The sequence below is a fragment of the Acipenser ruthenus genome, chromosome 25 (assembly GCF_902713425.1).
Source record: "Acipenser ruthenus chromosome 25, fAciRut3.2 maternal haplotype, whole genome shotgun sequence".
Lineage (NCBI taxonomy): Eukaryota > Metazoa > Chordata > Actinopteri > Acipenseriformes > Acipenseridae > Acipenser > Acipenser ruthenus.
In genome coordinates, this window is record NC_081213.1 from 27,150,602 (window position 1) to 27,167,640 (window position 17,039).

Below are 17,039 nucleotides of genomic sequence, written 5' to 3' on the forward strand. Positions count from 1 at the left end.
AGCCTTCTTAAGAAAAAGCCCAGAGATCCACCTTTAAAAAAAAAAAAAAAAGCTGTCAGTCTGGGGGTTGGAAGTGGGAGGCATTTTGAATGAACTGGTACTAGGCTGTGGTTAACCTTTACGTTTGTATCTGTGTTTTCAGTTCAAAGTCTGTTATTTTTGATGACAGCAGGGGAAACATTCACCTATTGTAAATTCTCGAGAGCAAAAGCAGAACTAATATATATATATATATATATATATATATATATATATATATATATATATATATATATATAGTTACACGCCTCCACCCTGCCTCCTATCCGATCTGCTGAAGAGATGTGATGCAAACAGGTATCTAGAACAGCGCTTGTCTAAATCTTTTCTTTCTAGTATTCTTTTTCACTTTTAGAAAAAAAGCCTACTTGAGAGCTATGGTAGCCATAACAAAGCTGTTAATGCATAACCTTTTATAATCGCCCTATATTACCAGTAGCAATAAGCCTATTTGTTTAAAGGCCTGGGGCGCAATCTTAAATGCTTTCTCATTTAATGTAAACGATATACAGAAAGCATACACACTACTGGAACCCTGTCTGCCAGCTAACATCTCCATGAGACTCGGGACACCGGTAAGGATTCCAGGGAAAAGCTATTGTCGACTGGCTGTGACGTCAGCTAGCAACAGCAGTTTCCACACACAAGGAAAAACACAACATCTTGTTACCATCCACAGGAGGAGGGATCCTTGGAAATGCATGATAGTAGATACGAATTCTGTGTCTGTTTCACGTTTATTCTTTGGCACATTTTTTTAGAGGCTTGGAATTACATCCCATTGGAAACAGATTTTCCTTTGCAGTACTTTGTTGGATTATGGAATTAGGACAATCCGTCAGTTGAGTAGACATGGAACATGCAGCTACTGCATTCACTGGCGGGTCCTGCTGGAAGTGTAGGAGTTGTAACTGATAGGCATTGAATTGTGTTAAGTCACAATTCAACTCCTAAATAAACAACGTCACTTGAACGATAAGAGACAGAGATTTAAAAACACAATACCAGGCTTATTTTAACTATATATATTTTTACTAGTTTACAAATTACATAAATGTGTACAAAACAGCTGCTGGACCTTGGGGCTTCCTCTCTTTCTTTTGCTGTTTACGTTGTTAAATTGGACTTGTTCAAACTCTGCTAACGGTTACATGGATCAGATCAGGATGACAATCCCATCACAGCACCAAAGAAATCCCTCTGTCCAAGAGTGACCCCTGCTGGAAGAGCTGGGAATGAAGTTGCAAGTTGCAAATTGCAATCCAGTTCTGCACAAACTGCTGCAGTTCAAGTATACCTTCCCCATTCCAGACTAGGATGGGAATCTCATGTTCTTATTTAATGTGTGTAGTTTCTGAAGATGAGTCTCCCCGCTCCTATAAGCAGGGATGGTGCATCAGTTCCCAGTTGCTTGTTCTGTGCTGTTTTGCTGGTTTTCTATGCTTCGATCTTCAAGTCCCCCTGGAGTTTACTCACAGTTTCAGCCATTAGCTCACATGCTTTCTTGTGCTTCTGCCAGTGTTTGACTTGACATTCCCTGTGGGGAAATAAAACAAGTCAGCCGGACAGTCTCAATCCCATTCACAAAATAAAACTGTCATTGCTAGTCAATCACCGAAGCACTTTCATGCAGGAGACAGCACATTTTGTACACAGGCGCTGGGTCGCTACACTTTAGAAAACTACACAGCTACGTGAAATGTGGACCCAGATTTAAGATTTTGAAAAGAACAAAGAAAACCCTCAATTAAGATAAACATGCTCACTTCGGCAACGCTTGAAAAATTCTATACAGTCAAAAAGTCGACTGATCAAACAATTTTTCTTCTCAGATTTTCTGCCTATGTAGCTTAACCTTGTTTCTTATACTAGGTAAAAGAAAAAAGAAGAGGCCTGTCAGCCCATCAAGGCTTATCCCTTGTTTGTTTGTTTTTTAAAGAGGGTGCTGGGTGTGTGTCAGTGTCTCTTACCGGCGGCAGTACCACTCGCCCTGGCAGCGGGAGCAGCGCTTAGACGCCTCCGAACCACAGAAGCCACACTTGGGTTTCTCTGGGATCAGGTTTTCCATCACATCCAGGTTGTAGGTCTGTGCCAGTCTGAGGAGAGCCAGAGATTAGGGTGGGACCAGGGAGAACACACCGGGCATCGAGCAGCGGCACCAAGAACACATTGTTGCAGTGCTTCAGTGTACACTAAGAGCGAGGCTGTGCCTACATGTCTGTGTGGCACCAACAATAAGGCTATCTAGCTTACCTGCGTGCATGCTGCTGCAGGTCCTCATCACAAGGGTCGAATGCTTGCTTCACCTGGTACTTAGCGATCGCTTTCCATTTACCGGAATTCTCCTTCAGAATGTTGTCCATAATCTCAGGGATCTAATAAATAGTTACAAAAAAAAAATGGGAAGGTGGACTTCTGTCCATCCAGCAGAGAGGGGTTCTATGCAGTATCTAGGCTTCTTGACTAAGGGGGATTAAAAGACTTTCTGTCAAACTTACCGGCTGAGTTTGATCTGAACTAAAGCAGACTGAGTCTACCCACTGGTTTACCCTCAATCTATTTCTCTGCCACATTAAAAACCCTTGTGTCAGGTCATTTTGCCCTGCAAAGTCGTCATACTGATTTGACTGGTGTTAAACACGGTGTCCTGGATTAAAGTCTGAGATCCAACCTGCTCCAAAATGAGGTCCCTCTTTGGAGGAGCGGGATCAGTCACAGACAGGTGGCTGAGGAAGCGTTGTAACTCGCCCAGGTTGGGCAGCTGGTCGATCAGGACTTCTGTGAGGAAGCCTCGCAGCTGCAGATAAAAGAACAAAGAAAACAAGCAAGTATCAAGTGACAAACAAGCCTCTTGGAATAGCACTGCATCCCCTACCCAACCATCTTCAACAGCAGTGCAGCGACATTACAAAACCAATGCACTACAAAGGGGCAATGGAAGAACAAGGACAGCTGCAGTGGTAGCACCAGAGAGCTGCTGTAGCAGTAATGCTACCGCTGTTTGTAATTGCTGTCTGCTAAAGATCCCTCTACTGTTTCTCCAGGGAAATACACTGGTATCACAATGGCATCCCAAAATATATTACATTTTCCAGATAGTACCAGAGTTTTGCTGGCCTTCTTTCTATAGGTATTTGTTCCTTGTACACTATTGTACACAACTCTGCAGGATGTTTTATTCAGAAGAAGAAAAAAGTCCTGCCAGCGGATTACAATTAGCCATCTGGAAATTAGCTTGTTCACCATTGAGGGCCACACTAACAATAAATGAATCCAGATTAAAATCTCCAAATTGAATACAAAATATCCTGCCAATATATATATATATATATATATATATATATATATATATATATATATATATATATATATATATATATATATATCCTTCCTAATAGCTTTCCTTATGTAAATTTATTTTGGTTACAGAATTGTTGGGCAAAAACAGATTTAAAAAAATCACTCTTTTCCTCTATAAAAATGTATTCCAAGCATTAAAATAACCACTTTGATATAACTTCCTCAACACAAGCACATTCTGACAGAATCCCTTCGCACTCAAGCGCTGGGGTACAGGGGTGTATTTTTTGGATTGCACCTTTAATAGCTGGCCCTTGTTGAAGTCGTTGAAGTCATACTTCTGCTGGCACTCCGGTCTCAGCAGCAGGTTGAGCAGACAGATCCACACCTGGCCGTCCAGCTTAGTCATCTTCAGCTGGTCCACTTTGGGGACCTGGTACCACTTCCCATCCATGTACTTCTCTAACTGACCTGCGGGGGGAATACACCTGTCAGCACAGCGGTGCAGGCAGCGGGGCAATGCTGTTAGTTTGCCAAGAACCAGTAAGACTGGGCCCTCTTTTTAAGTGTAACTAATATACTGTTTCAGTGTAATACGCTGTTACAATGCATTGTATACTCTTGACAATTGTTTGTAACTGGCCTTAATGACTCTTATCAGTCACTCAGAATGCTGGGTATTGTGCTGCAGGTGACAAGCACAGGATGCTACGGTTACCACAGGGTTTGCAGCTGCTGCCTCACCATAACTAGATGTGCTGGCTCTTTTCCACCATAGAGTAATCCAGTTTATTAGCGCATACCTTTAGTGCGTCGGCTCCAGGGGCAGTGCTCCACTAACTGCACCAGCACACAGGGCAGGTTGTGTGTGTTCAGCATCCTGGTTAGGGTGCTCAGAGTTAAACTGCAATGAAGAACAAGGAGCCATGATGCTAGGGGCTAAAGAGCGACTTGTAACAGAACCCAACCCAGCCGAATAGGCAATCCACAAGAACAACCTACCTGTCTATGTGATCAGTGATGTAGCGCAGGATGGAGAGGGCCTTTAGTGATACATCAAACTCGAGTGCTGTGCTCTGTTCCTGAAGATCCTGATAAAAAAAAAAAACAACAACATTGAAGCGTGTTGAAAAGGATTTTTAAAAACAACTCTTTCCTTATAAAGTTTATTACAGGCCAACCCAGCGTTGTGCGGCACAAAACACAACTGCACCCCGAACCGAGGAAATACTGCATTCGAACAGGAAATGTCATGGACCAATTCAATGCTTTTGCTGAAGTGAGCCTCAAATGTAAAACTTGAAATGTAGTTATGTTCGGTAATCCCTTTCCTGATCTCTTAGGTTCTGAAAGAGCGTTGCAGGTCATAGCCCTTATTCACAGCATTTTCCAGCAACGCAGATTCAAGGTATTATTACAAAACCAGCACTTTAAATGACTTTCGACTTTGTGACTTGCATTGTATTGCATGTGGGTACCATTTGAATGGGTCATGTTTGGAACTGTGTAGAAACAACCCCCTTCCCTCCTGCGGTGTCTCACCTGCAGTGTGGCTGTGTCCGAGTGGTCACTCTGGGTCAGTTTGTCCTGGGTCGGCGTCTCCCCAGTCACAGTTTGAGCGGCCAGACAGGTGACTTTCCGAAGACAGTAATCGAGGAGATCCAGAACAGCCTCCTCTGCAGCCTCGCAGGACTCCTGCCATCACAAACAGAGCTTAGCGTTTCAACCCGACACCACTCGATCCCATTGGTACCTTCTGGTACCAGCCGCAGGAGAAGTTTCAACAGAGAGCAGAACGCATACCTTGTGGAACAGGACAGTCTCTAGGAGGTTGATAATGGTGGCTTCATGATGAATCTGTTAATCCATTGAAAAAAAAACACAATGAGGATAGGACTGCATGGGTATAATCTAAATTCATCTGTGGATTTAATATATCAGCACAGCTGCACAGTGCAGCTGACTCACCACCATGTATATAGGGAAGGTGCTTTTAGGGTTGAAGTCCTGCAATTGACATAAGATTGGGAACACTTTATGTTTCCAAATTTCTACAGAGATCACTTCATAAATCAGAGTGGGGATCTGTAAAACAAGAACAGAAATAAAATAACATTACATTGAGTCATCTAATAAAACCCATACAGAGCGGGATCATAATAATAATAATAATAATAATAATAATAATAATAATAATAATAATAATAATAAAGGCACTTTTGCTTGACTTGTCGGATCAGCTGATCTGTACCTTGCTGTAGGAGATGAGGTGCTCCTTCACAAACTCATCCTGGCTGGCAGTAGCGTTCAGGATAGCCTGCATGTTCAGCTTCTCGATGTATTCGTGCTGTCTGAACCATCTGCACAATGCACAGCGACGAGTGAAACACATACTAAATTCTGAGCAATAGAAAACCTCAGACTGGAACTGGAACTGTAGGCAGGTTTTTATTTATTTTATTTTTATTTAAATCAAATCACTCTGGGTGAAAATCATACGTGAGAACACGTTTAACTGTTGAAACATGTAAAAAAGTTAGTTTTAATCAAGCACCTTTTAGAAGACATTGTTGTAAAATAATGTACTTTTTACATACACTTATTTTAGGTACTATACTAAAGTGTACGGCACCGTACGGTAACTTAAGTTGGTAGATATTTTCGTACTAACAAAAGAATGGTACAATACCTGGAAAATGTTTAATAATGTTTAATATAAAATATCAGCCAGCTTACCGGGCGCTTCCAATTTCTTTGAGTGGGTAAGTTTCCAAACTCTGGACGTACCCCTCAGATTCTCCGGGGAACAGCACTGCCGTTGCACTCTCCATCGCCACGTCTGTGTTGATGAGCGGCGGTGGTATGTATGATGGGTGCTGCTCTATGGCCTGGGTCTTTCTCCTGTGCTGCTGTCAAACCTGCTCCCTCCACTGAGCCCGCCGTCGTCACCGTGGCAACCACAAACATACGCAGGCGCAGTACAACCGTTTTCTTTATAAACCCGAATACTTTTTTTCCTATACTGTATAACGTTTTTTTTTTTTTTTTTTTTTTTTTTTTTTTTTTTAATCAGTCAAACTTTTAATATAACTGTGTGCGCCTTATGTAGTTAAACAAATCAATTACACTGGAAACATTTTATTAGGAAAACAATCTGAACCAGTACAATGTATGGGCTACTTTATATCATCATGGTATATCATGGTGTAATAATATTTTACACGTTAGATTTCTGTGACACGTTATATTAAACAGTATTACTATTCTGCCATGGTAACAATGTTACAGGTATTGTAGCATACAGTTCAGTAGTTCATTGTATTGTATTTCATTTTAAGAACAGAGAAAAAATAACAATCGATTTCAAAAGCTAGTAGGTAAGCCGTCGTATTTCTAACACAATTCATTTACACAACCACACCATTTAAAACGGGTACCAAGAACCCTTATATTATTACTATAACCCTTATAACATATTACTGTTATATTTTCTGTAATTGTCAGCTCAATACAAAAGATCAGACGATACGCAGTGTGGAGTAGTGGTTAGGGCTCTGGACTTTTGACCGGAGGGTCGTGGGTTCAATCCCAGGTGGGGGACACTGCTGCTGTACCCTTGAGCAAGGTACTTTACCTAGATTGCTCCAGTAAAAACCCAACTGCATAAATGGGTAATTGTATGTAAAAATAATGTGATATCTGTAACAATTGTAAGTCACCCTGGCTAAGGACGTCTGCTAAAAAAAATGAATACAGATCATGTGCGACACCAGGATTCCTGTGCATGAAGCATGGGACTGAATGTAAACTCTGCATGGATTCCAGTGTTTGAAGAACACATTCAAAATGAAAAGTCATTTTTAAATTATAAAACATTAAGTTTTGTTTCCCCCTTTTGGAAAAAAGAACACCACATTTTACACACAGTCTCTACAGCTATGCAGAATGACACAGAGCTGACACAACCTATTGCAGCAGAGAGTGCAGTTGGTTGTAGGGTAAGTCACCTCGGATGCATTATATAAAATAACATATTTTACTAACCAACACAAGCTTTTATTTTTTTTGCATGATTTTAATACAGCTGCAGCCAGTATTGTGTAATGATTCCTTCTGTTTCAATGAAAACACAAATTCCCTGCTTGGATTAGTTTCAAAAACTGTGGTTCTTTCATCCCAGTGCACAGCAAATCCTTCATTATGATACTGGCATGTGCATTCACTTTGATTTCCGGGTGTTTCTGATCCCTCTTTATCTCTCTGCTGCCTTGGCTTGACCCAGCCTGTCTCTTCCCAGCTGACTGCCCCCAGCGAATTCATTTCCAGCACACGATTATGTTGGGATCGTTCTCCAGCCGCTCGTCCAGCTCTCTGTAGCTCATTCCTGCAGGAAAAGGGAGACAAGCAAGCAGTCAGACAGGGAATCCAAAACAAAGACTCCCGTTGCATAGCAGTGTCTGAGCCATTCCAGGTTTTACTCCGAGCTTAATCAGATGCACCAGAGAGGTCCAATCAAATAAAGCGCAGGTGTAAAAGCTGGAATGGGTCATGCTGTTCAGAACGGGAGTCTCATCTCCACCTCCACCTGCTGCAAGCTGCTCCACCTACTGTGTGGAATCGATGCCACATTCAACCTTTTAAAAAGAACCAACTAGTTCTGGGATCAGAACAGATATTGCGAAGCAAACCAGCACATTCGTAACTGGATCTGGTACCTGTTTTGCAGCAGATCTCATCGTAGCTATGGCAACCAGTGTAGAGCCGGGGCGGGCGGCTTCTATCGCCGCGGGTCGCCTTCACGGGGTATTTCTGTAGCCGTCGGATGAACCCTTTCATCAACCCAAACTGGATCAGCTTCCTGTAGAGACAGTGCCAACCCTTACAGGCTGCCTTGCTGTTGGGACAGACATTTGCCAGGTATCTGCTCCAGCGCTTGTTTGTTTTCTTCTAAGCAGCTGCAAACTATGCACGGGAATAAATGCTTATTGAACGCATCTACTGCGTCAGAAACAGGACAACAGGCCCAATTCAATTTACATTCAGCAGAGAAACAGCATTTTAAAAACACAAGCACAAAAAGAGATGCAAATGTGGAGCACTTCTTACCTGTTCAACGCATAATCAGTAATACATCACAATAAAAATGGATGTGCATGCCCTGGGTTTGTTACATGAACTTTTTTTTCTTTTCTTTTTTGTTTCTCCCCTCCCCCCTTTTAAAAGCGATTTGAATTGTGCCCTGTGTGGACACTGACCTCTCGTCGACTCTGTGGAGCTGCTGAGCGTATCTGGAGCACAGATCTCTCACGGTGGTGCCAGGGCTCAGTCCACAGTAGAGCTGGAACACATCTCGCAGGCTGGCACGCTTCTGACCTGCCCACAGACAGGCACACAGACACATTTACACACGGAATGACTGGGCGGACCCCTTCATTAATACAATACTTTTCTGCTTCCGATTCCCCTTAAACAATACATTACCCTTTACGTCTCAGTTCAACTCCCACTCTGCACCCATCTAAACCTGTAACCGAGCCCCTAATCCTCACTTAATCGTTACCCCTCTATACCTCAGAGTAACACAGCCCCAACTCTCCTTCAACAGGTAGTCCTCTTGACCTCAGTCATGTTGCCTTTACCTGGCTTTGTGACGTAGAGCAGACACTCCTCCTGAACGGACTTGTTATCTATGAGATTCTGGACCTTGGGGGTGGTGCAGTACACATTTGAATACTGAAAACAGATACAATTCAATATCACTGTTCCCCAAAGCACAGCTGTGGCACATTGATACAGCAGTGTAAATCTGAACTCTACAAATAGCTATACAAAGTAGTCCATGTTTGTTGGACATTATACTGTACCTATAATTGAAGTAGAATGGGCGAATACTGAAGCAACAGTGAATGGTTTCTATCATCCATAAATTAAAAAGTCTATTCTTGTGCTTCACAGAAATATTTACTTAATTCTGAAAATATCTATCTATCTATCTATCTATCTATCTATCAATCACAACTATTAAAATGAAAATGCTTACTTGAAAGATAGAGACTAAGGTCACAACTCCATAGTACCTAGAGTCAGAATTTAAAAATTAAAAGCAAGTCTAAAAAAAAAAAAAATCATTTCTGTTTAAATGCGTCATCCAGCTGCTGTACAAAAGAACATTCAAATATACATTAATTCCCACATCTTACAATTGAACACAGAGCATTTGAGAAGAATGATTAAAAAGAAAACAAAGTGCAATTAAAGTTCCATTGGTCTATTATGTGTATCATTTCGTCATAAGCTCTTTGGGATTGTCATGTTATCAGAGAAAACAGTTTTAGGTATTCACTTTCACTAGACAGGGACATGAATAAAGTCTACGTACAGTAAGTTCTGCACAGCGATTCGAACTAGATTCAGCTCCACATCCGCTTCAGCTGAGATCTTCTGAATGTGACGGAACCCATCAATATAGGCCAGGATCTGAAGTAATATAGAGAGAAAGACATGGGTCGCAGACAGTAATATACAGTAGATACAGAAAATACTATCCTATAGCGTTAACCTTTAGATCATGGACTCCCCCCCCCCCCCCCCCAACATGTGGGGTGCTGTTAGCTTTATGAAAAGCAACAGAACCAAACTGGCTACAATACCAGGCTATATAGATTTCAAACCCCCGTTGTGTGTGTGTGTGTGTGTGCGCATACCTGCTGTGTGGTGAGGTCCCACTGTGATCTGAAGAACTCATCCTTGCACTCAGTGAAGACAGGCACGTCATACTCCTGCACGATCAGAGGGTCCTTCCGCTGATCAATCAGCTTCACATGGATGGTGTTGGACTCGTCTGCAGCACACAGGGGTAAAAACCTACAACCTTGGCACTGCTGGTCACCATCAGCCTGGTTTTAGACCAGATTGACCGATCCAGTCTTGACATTAGCAGCAACCATAACAAAACCATGAATAGAGTCCCTATTTTAAAGCAAGTGCACAGGCAAATTATTACTTGTTTTTAATGCATCTAGAATGACAGCGTTCATAATAATCTAACTGTGCCTTCCTGCAACTACATGGTCTCTTGCTAGATTTATATTATACTTATATTCCTCACATAAAATGTGCCTTTGCATCATAATTGGGACTTAAGTTGGAGAAAAAAAAAAATTTAAAATCACAGAGAAAGGTTCCCAGGGAAGGTGTACCCATGAGATTGACACCATGTTAGTTTACAATCAGGAGGCTGCTATACAGAGAGCCTGTATTACCGATGGGTAAGGTGCACTCCCCTTTGGCATTCAGCTCCTCCAGCAGTGTGGACATGATTGGCACCAGCTTCTGCTTGCTCTCTTCATTGGAAATGAATCCGCTCTCCAGCTGGAAGACAAGCAAAGAGCCAACACTCCCATTACATACATGCCACTAAAAAAAAAAAAATCATAATGCAGGGCAATCCGAACCAAACAAGTGAACTGACGAATCAAACATCTCCTAAACTCAGATGTGATTCTCTGAAATACAACTGTCCTGTGTACACGTGGACCACCCTTTTTGAAAATGCACTTTTATCATGTTTCTCTTCCCCAGCCAATACTAATTTTTACAGTGATGCATCGCTGTAAAAATGGAAGCAACACTTTTTCCTCCCATGTGCAAAAGTCATGTAAAACAGACAAAAAGCATATTTGTGCAACTTGGCGTTAACAGATTGAAAATGTTGACTGCGTCAACAGCTCCCTAATGCCCTATCGCCCTGAGGGGAGACTGTGTGAAGCTTCGTGGAGTGTGCAGGAGTATGGACGGTCACCTCTAGTGTTGTCAGGTATCCAGATAGTTTCTTGACGATAGGCTCCAGGGCGCAGGTTTTGGCACGAGCGTCGCACACGAAGCCCAGGTTAAACAACAGAGCATTGCGGCTGTACTTCTTGTGCTCGATGCACACCGGACAGCCAATCAGCTTCTTTTCCATCGCCGTGCTGCACCAATCACAAGAGAGAGACGGCTAATCAAGTCATTAACAGGGAATGCAGTCATAAACTATAGGTACAGCTAGCTTTAACATGGATAAAACAAACAAACAAACAAACAAACAATCCCTCCCTTTGCCTCAAGGATAAGAAAGAGGAGGGGATGCTGCTGCTTCTGCTCACACTGTAATGAGTTTGTTCTGCAGTTCGGGCTTTGTGATGATGTAAACCTGGACAGTATCGAACAGCTCTCTGGAAATGTACTCCTCTGGGACCTGGAACAAAGAAAGCAAGCTGGTTAGAACACAGTACAGCAATTAGAAGCACAGAGAGTGCAGATTAATGTGCAAAGAACACTCTGTAAACCTTCAACAGCTCAGCCTATCATTCAACTTATAAACTTGAAACAGGAGCATTTCTCAACATAAAGCTGAATGTAAGTGTGACTCGACTCGGTATGCATACGGGGCATGTACACATGAATCCAAGAATCCTGTTCCAAGGGACATTCATCATGAAAGGGCCATTTTAAAGCAATTAGGAGAAAACAATCTCACATTTTCAGCCCTATAAAAACGTGCCATCTCATACTGGTTAACTGTATCCAGTACCGGGATGGCTGCTCACTCACTTGGTAGGTGATCTTTGGTCCCAGGGTCGGGTGGAACTCACTGAAGAAGATACACTCGATGCGGCTGTTACTGCCCATGCCTGAGCCGGGGGTGCGTCTTCACTGGGGCAGAGTGTTTCCGGTTACATCATGCTCCTCCTCACACCGGGGAAAGTTACTGAATAGAGCGTGTAAAGGGTTAGGTTCAAGCTCAGGGTTAGGAACCGCTATCAGTTTAAACCATTTACAGCCAGTGCCCTCATTGGAGGACACGCTACTTTGTTATGGAGCATTCCGTTAACGTTACGTCTAAATGTAATGTATCAAATTACATAAATACAGCTTGTGTTGTTTTTTTTTTTTTCTCAAAATAAAAATGATTTGGTACTTAATGGGTTAGCAGCTCGCCATGACCTAAGCCATAGCAAGGGGTACAGTAACACACCGGGGTAGCACTGCGTGAGTTTGCCATGATGAATGCTGGCGTAGCGGGGGAATTAATAATAATAGCGACTATAGACTATTTATGACTCAGTACTCAACATCTGTTTGGTCATTATCGCAAGTAAACATACATCGACATTGGTTGTTTTAAAGGTAGTTAACTACGGGCACTGCTGTTATATAACACATACCCTTTATTTATTTACCAGTATCTGTCTTGTTTCAGCTCCGAGCATTTATGCTGTGAAGGGTAGCGTTTCTCCTTTCTTCTACAAAAAGACGCATTACGGTATTCAAACCTCAATGGAAATTACACGAAACTAAACCTTGAAACGCCGCAATATTTCTAATGTTAGTTTTAAACTGACTTTCTACAAAAACAAATACAGACAATTACAAGCCCGGAACCTCTTTCTCAAAATCTTAAATTGACTACATCACGTGTGGCAACAGGAAGCATTGCCCTGTGACGTGTCATTGAAAGCGTGGGGGGTTGGTGGGGAGAAGAGAGAGGATAGAAATTCATTGGCTTCTAAAATGAACCCACGGGACGGGAATGGGGGTGGCTTGTTTGGCATTGATTTGATTGATTAAAATGGTATCTCTGCATTAGTGCAGAATATAGATAGGGCGGGAATAGACCTCTGATTGATAGCTCCCCTCTACTGTCTGGGCGGGACGACTGTTTCCTGTGCAATGCAAGACAGCTTGATTACATACACGCAATAAACATTACAACACGTATTATTTGATTCACCGATTGACCCCGTTGTCTTTGCGTTATTATGCTTTTATAACAATATTGATCGAACGAACAAAACTATTTATGTAGTTAAATATGAGGTTTGCGTGATTACCAGAGGAACAAATACATCTGAATAGGTAAGTTAAGCCACGTCTTTGAAAAACCAAGTCGATGCTCTTACTAAAAAAACATGCGCGCTTGTACATTTTGTACATTCAATCGCCTACAATTGCCAAATTATAAAATCCTCTTTTATTTGCGGTGGTTGTGTAAGGTGTGGGTGTGTTATTAATAGGGTGGATGCAGTGACTCGTTTGGGGAGGAATACGGAAGTTTAACATTCAAAAGGGTTTAAACCTACCGTAATCGAATTTCCCTTTTGTTTTTTAAAACAATTGTTTGTCTTTTTGTGTGTAGTTTAGAATTGCAGTGTGATGTGCCTAGAGGGACCAGAGGGGTTTAAAGAGCTGAAAACAAGTGGGACAGAGTGGGTTCAAAAACTTCTGTGCTGTGATGCGTGCGTGCGTGTCTGTTTGCTTTCAGTAAGACGTTACTGTCTAAAAAAAGGGGGGGGGGGGGGGGGGGGGGGTATTTTGTTTTACGCATACTGTAGACCTACCTGCAATTTAAGAAATGCAAAGGCAGGTAATGTTAGCCAACATTGTGCTGCTGTACTAGCTAGTGCAATGGCATAGCAATAATGACGTTAACATTCGTAGCATTACATTCAGTACCACAAACTCTTGGTTTGAAATGAGCACCCTTCTCTCAACAGGCACCATTGCGTTCGTTGTCTCATGAGCCCAAGAGACTGAACATTCCTGATCTGATGTTCTAGAACTCGCCGCTGTCTGTTCTTGCCTCCTTGAAGCTCAGACAGTGCCCTTGTGTAAGGAGGACAGTAACAGCCCCTCTGAATGGATTAGCCTTGGGCACGGGCTTACACGTGACGAAGTGAGAAAGCGAACAACGTTGTACCAGGAGGAGAGAGTCGCCTTGGCGCTGGTTCAGCCCGGAGAATGACACTGAGCGCGGATTCCGAATCACAGCTCTACAGCATCCTGCGCAGAGTGGCTGGTGTGAGCGTGCATGTGCTCTGTGTGGGGTTCACAGTGTTTCTGGCTGTAATGGCGAGGCCTGGGACCAGTGAGTACAGCTCTGCACGTTCCTCTGTGCAACCACACTGTAGTGTATTTTGCCTCTGACTTCACCAACTTTGCTTTGTATAAGCGCCCTCAGTCCCTAATATACTTCAGCAGCTGCAACACCCAAAAGATTTATCTTGCAATGTATTTCTCTAAAAAGAGATCCTGTGCTCCAAACATTAAGCACTTTCAGATTGGTTTATAAATACAAAGGAGTTGAGATTCCCACTTTGGTGTCAGAAAATATTGCACTGTTCCTTCTGCCCTTTATTATTATTATTATTACAAAGTAATAACTAATTAATTTATTACAGACAGTAGCCCAGTGTTGGGAGCAGACTCTTATCCTCTTCTGTTTTTCAGGTTTATTTTCTTGGCATCCGTTCCTGATGACCTTCTCTGTAAGTACTGTAATTAATAGTGTACACCTTCCTCTGCATTTGTGCCCCAGCACGCCTCCAGTATACAACTCACTGCTATCCATGTTACACTTATAATAACAGGACTTTCCTTTTCATCTATATTGTGTTCATTTGACCTATATAACACATGGGTATTAATGGATGTGCTGTGGATTGTTATTTTTCCGTTTTTCCCTTCCCAGTTTTCCTTCTTCATGACAGAGGCCCTGCTCCTCTTCTCCCCAGACAGCTCTCCCATTCAGCGCTTCTCCCACAAGATCAAAGGCCGCTACCATTGGATCCTGCAGGCCCTGGCCACTACCTGCGCCTTGCTGGGATTGGCTGCCATCTTCTACAACAAGCACCTCAACAACAAACCACACTTCGCCACCTGGCACGGGCTGGTTGGCTTGCTGACTGTCCTGTTTGCTGTGATGCAGTCCCTGGGTGGGGTCTCCCTGCTCTTCCCCAAACTGGCCAAAGGCTGGTCGCTGGCCAAACTGAAGCGCTACCACTCTGCGTCAGGACTGGTGGGATACCTGCTGGGCTGCACCAGCCTACTGCTGGGCATGTCTTCCTTATGGTTTACTACTGCTGTCCATAGCCTGGGCTGGTACCTGGCTGCCTTGTGCCCTATACTTAGCGCCTTGGTCATCATGAACCAAGTCACCAGCTCCTACATGACAAAGAAACGCTTCCAAACTTAAAGCAGCAGAGCATGTCAGCTCTATCACAGGATAACAGCGTGTTATTCAGTGGGCTCAGCCAATGATTATAACATGTAGGGGTTTAAACCCTGCCTCAGAAATCCAAGCAGTCTATTCTCCGTCCATTCCAACATGTACTCGAGTAAATGATGCACTTCAGGGAAGCCTAACTGTAACCCCCCTCCCCCCCATTGTACTGTTTATATCTGTATGAATAATGTTGTCACTGAATTTTCTTTCTTTTTTTTAAGCCTACAAATGATCAAAATTATGCCCATTAGTATTTTTTCCTGCTAGGTGAACATGATGTGTGTGCAATATCTAACAATTACCAGGATTTGCACAGTGTCTTAATACATGTGTGTGAGGATAGATAGAAACAAAAGTAATCAAACAACTAAAATGTTTGCAGACTTTCATTTGTATTTTTACTGCCAATAAACTGTCAGCTCTTCCAGGCATTGTCACTAATATGTGTTGAAATTCAAAAAGCAAATAAAAGTTTTCACTATTTTTTTTTCCAGTTGTCCTTCATCCACATAATTCTTTAAAAGGAACTAAGTAAAAAACATAAAAATATGAATGGGTTTGTACCAAACTACTTGCTATTTTTGTTGTAGGCAATGTTTCTATTTAAGTGGTGCAAAATGTGCCCTGGATAAATAACAGCTTATTGAATATGCCCCACAGCACCAGCATGCGATTTTGTTATGAATCTCACCCACATAACTCTTCTAGTATTGCTCATCAATATAAATTTGACAGTTCTTGGCTCTCATTTCCTATCAAAGCTGCATTCATCTCAATGGGTCTTGACAGCCGCTTCAGTTCTTGCGGTTTTTCTTGGTTTCCTGTTAAGAGTTAGATTCTAACAGCACTGACATCTTAGTGTTCAGGTTTGGCTGGCCAACAAATCGTTATGTGACGTGAAAGTGCCGTTTACATTTACTTGCATGGCCAGTTAGACAACAGAACACCATTGAAAAAACAGTGCTTGCTATGCTTGGGTTTCTGAACACTTTCATATATATTTTGTATTATTACAACAACCCCCTTGAGACGCAACCTCTTTAGAAGTGCGTGGGAAATTCGCAGACACTTGATATACGGCGATTAGTTGTGTTGATTTCATGACTTGCTTACTTCACTTTTGGTGGAGTTTTACTTTCACACTCTTGATTACAACACAGTCCTACCCATGCAATCCTAGCTGAAACTCTAAAGCCTGCAAGTACTCGTAAGATCAGGTTGTTCAATTGGTTAGTTACCCATTCCCACATACTGTTCATTGGCAAGCACAGAAGTCTGCCAATTGCTTATATCAAACTGACACCTGGTGACAAAAAACTATTATAACAGCTACCACTTTTCTACTAGTCAAATGCACTATGTTTTAACAGCCACTGGCTGAATGGAACCAGCAAGGGAAACAGAACCAGCTCTTTAGTTAACAATGGCCTCTTTTCTTTTAGTGGTAATGTGAGTCCATGACTTCTCATGAGCATGCCTCAACAAACCATCTTCTTGGGGGTGAAGGAGCAGTTTACATGCTGGAATGCACCCAGATGATGGAGATGAATTGTGAATTCAGTACCAGAAGAGTGAACTTTAAGATTTTGATATTTATAAACTACTTCAGTAAAAATGACACTGGATATCTATTGTGGCCTCAATGGCTGGGTAATGC

The 17,039-nt window shown here is 42.3% G+C and overlaps 3 protein-coding genes across 5 annotated transcripts; 1 reads left to right on the forward strand and 2 right to left on the reverse strand.

Moving 5' to 3' along the window:
- Positions 1–516: 516 nt before the first annotated feature.
- On the reverse strand, positions 517–6,358 carry LOC117971371 (zinc finger MYND domain-containing protein 10-like). The gene is made up of 12 exons (XM_058999922.1): positions 6,076–6,358; positions 5,591–5,699; positions 5,308–5,424; positions 5,143–5,196; positions 4,882–5,034; positions 4,342–4,430; positions 4,143–4,243; positions 3,638–3,810; positions 2,711–2,836; positions 2,293–2,414; positions 2,010–2,135; positions 517–1,576 (listed from the first exon to the last, which is right to left on the reverse strand). The coding sequence occupies exons 1-12, from the start codon at positions 6,168–6,170 to the stop codon at positions 1,477–1,479; spliced, it is 1,365 nt and encodes a 454-aa protein (XP_058855905.1). The 5' UTR covers positions 6,171–6,358; the 3' UTR covers positions 517–1,476.
- An 88-nt stretch (positions 6,359–6,446) lies between these two features.
- On the reverse strand, positions 6,447–12,834 carry LOC117411895 (GATOR complex protein NPRL2). Of its 3 annotated transcripts, none has more exons than XM_034019725.3 (12): positions 12,546–12,834; positions 11,932–12,088; positions 11,484–11,575; positions 11,141–11,309; positions 10,602–10,710; positions 10,044–10,180; positions 9,719–9,816; positions 9,380–9,416; positions 8,979–9,042; positions 8,595–8,712; positions 8,055–8,197; positions 6,447–7,723 (listed from the first exon to the last, which is right to left on the reverse strand). In XM_034019725.3, the coding sequence occupies exons 2-12, from the start codon at positions 12,007–12,009 to the stop codon at positions 7,656–7,658; spliced, it is 1,113 nt and encodes a 370-aa protein (XP_033875616.1). In that variant the 5' UTR covers positions 12,010–12,088; positions 12,546–12,834; the 3' UTR covers positions 6,447–7,655. The 3 variants fall into 3 exon arrangements, with proteins under 3 accessions (XP_033875616.1, XP_033875615.1, XP_033875614.1); XM_034019724.3 differs by having other exon boundaries at positions 6,448–7,723; positions 8,979–9,072; positions 12,561–12,833; XM_034019723.3 differs by having other exon boundaries at positions 6,448–7,723; positions 8,979–9,072; positions 12,546–12,833.
- Positions 12,835–12,896: 62 nt separating this feature from the next.
- Positions 12,897–15,865, forward strand: LOC117412077 (transmembrane reductase CYB561D2). The gene is made up of 4 exons (XM_034020059.3): positions 12,897–13,236; positions 13,875–14,245; positions 14,608–14,645; positions 14,849–15,865. Exons 2-4 carry the CDS (start codon positions 14,119–14,121, stop codon positions 15,350–15,352), a joined length of 669 nt encoding a protein of 222 aa, XP_033875950.2. The 5' UTR covers positions 12,897–13,236; positions 13,875–14,118; the 3' UTR covers positions 15,353–15,865.
- Positions 15,866–17,039: the final 1,174 nt, after the last annotated feature.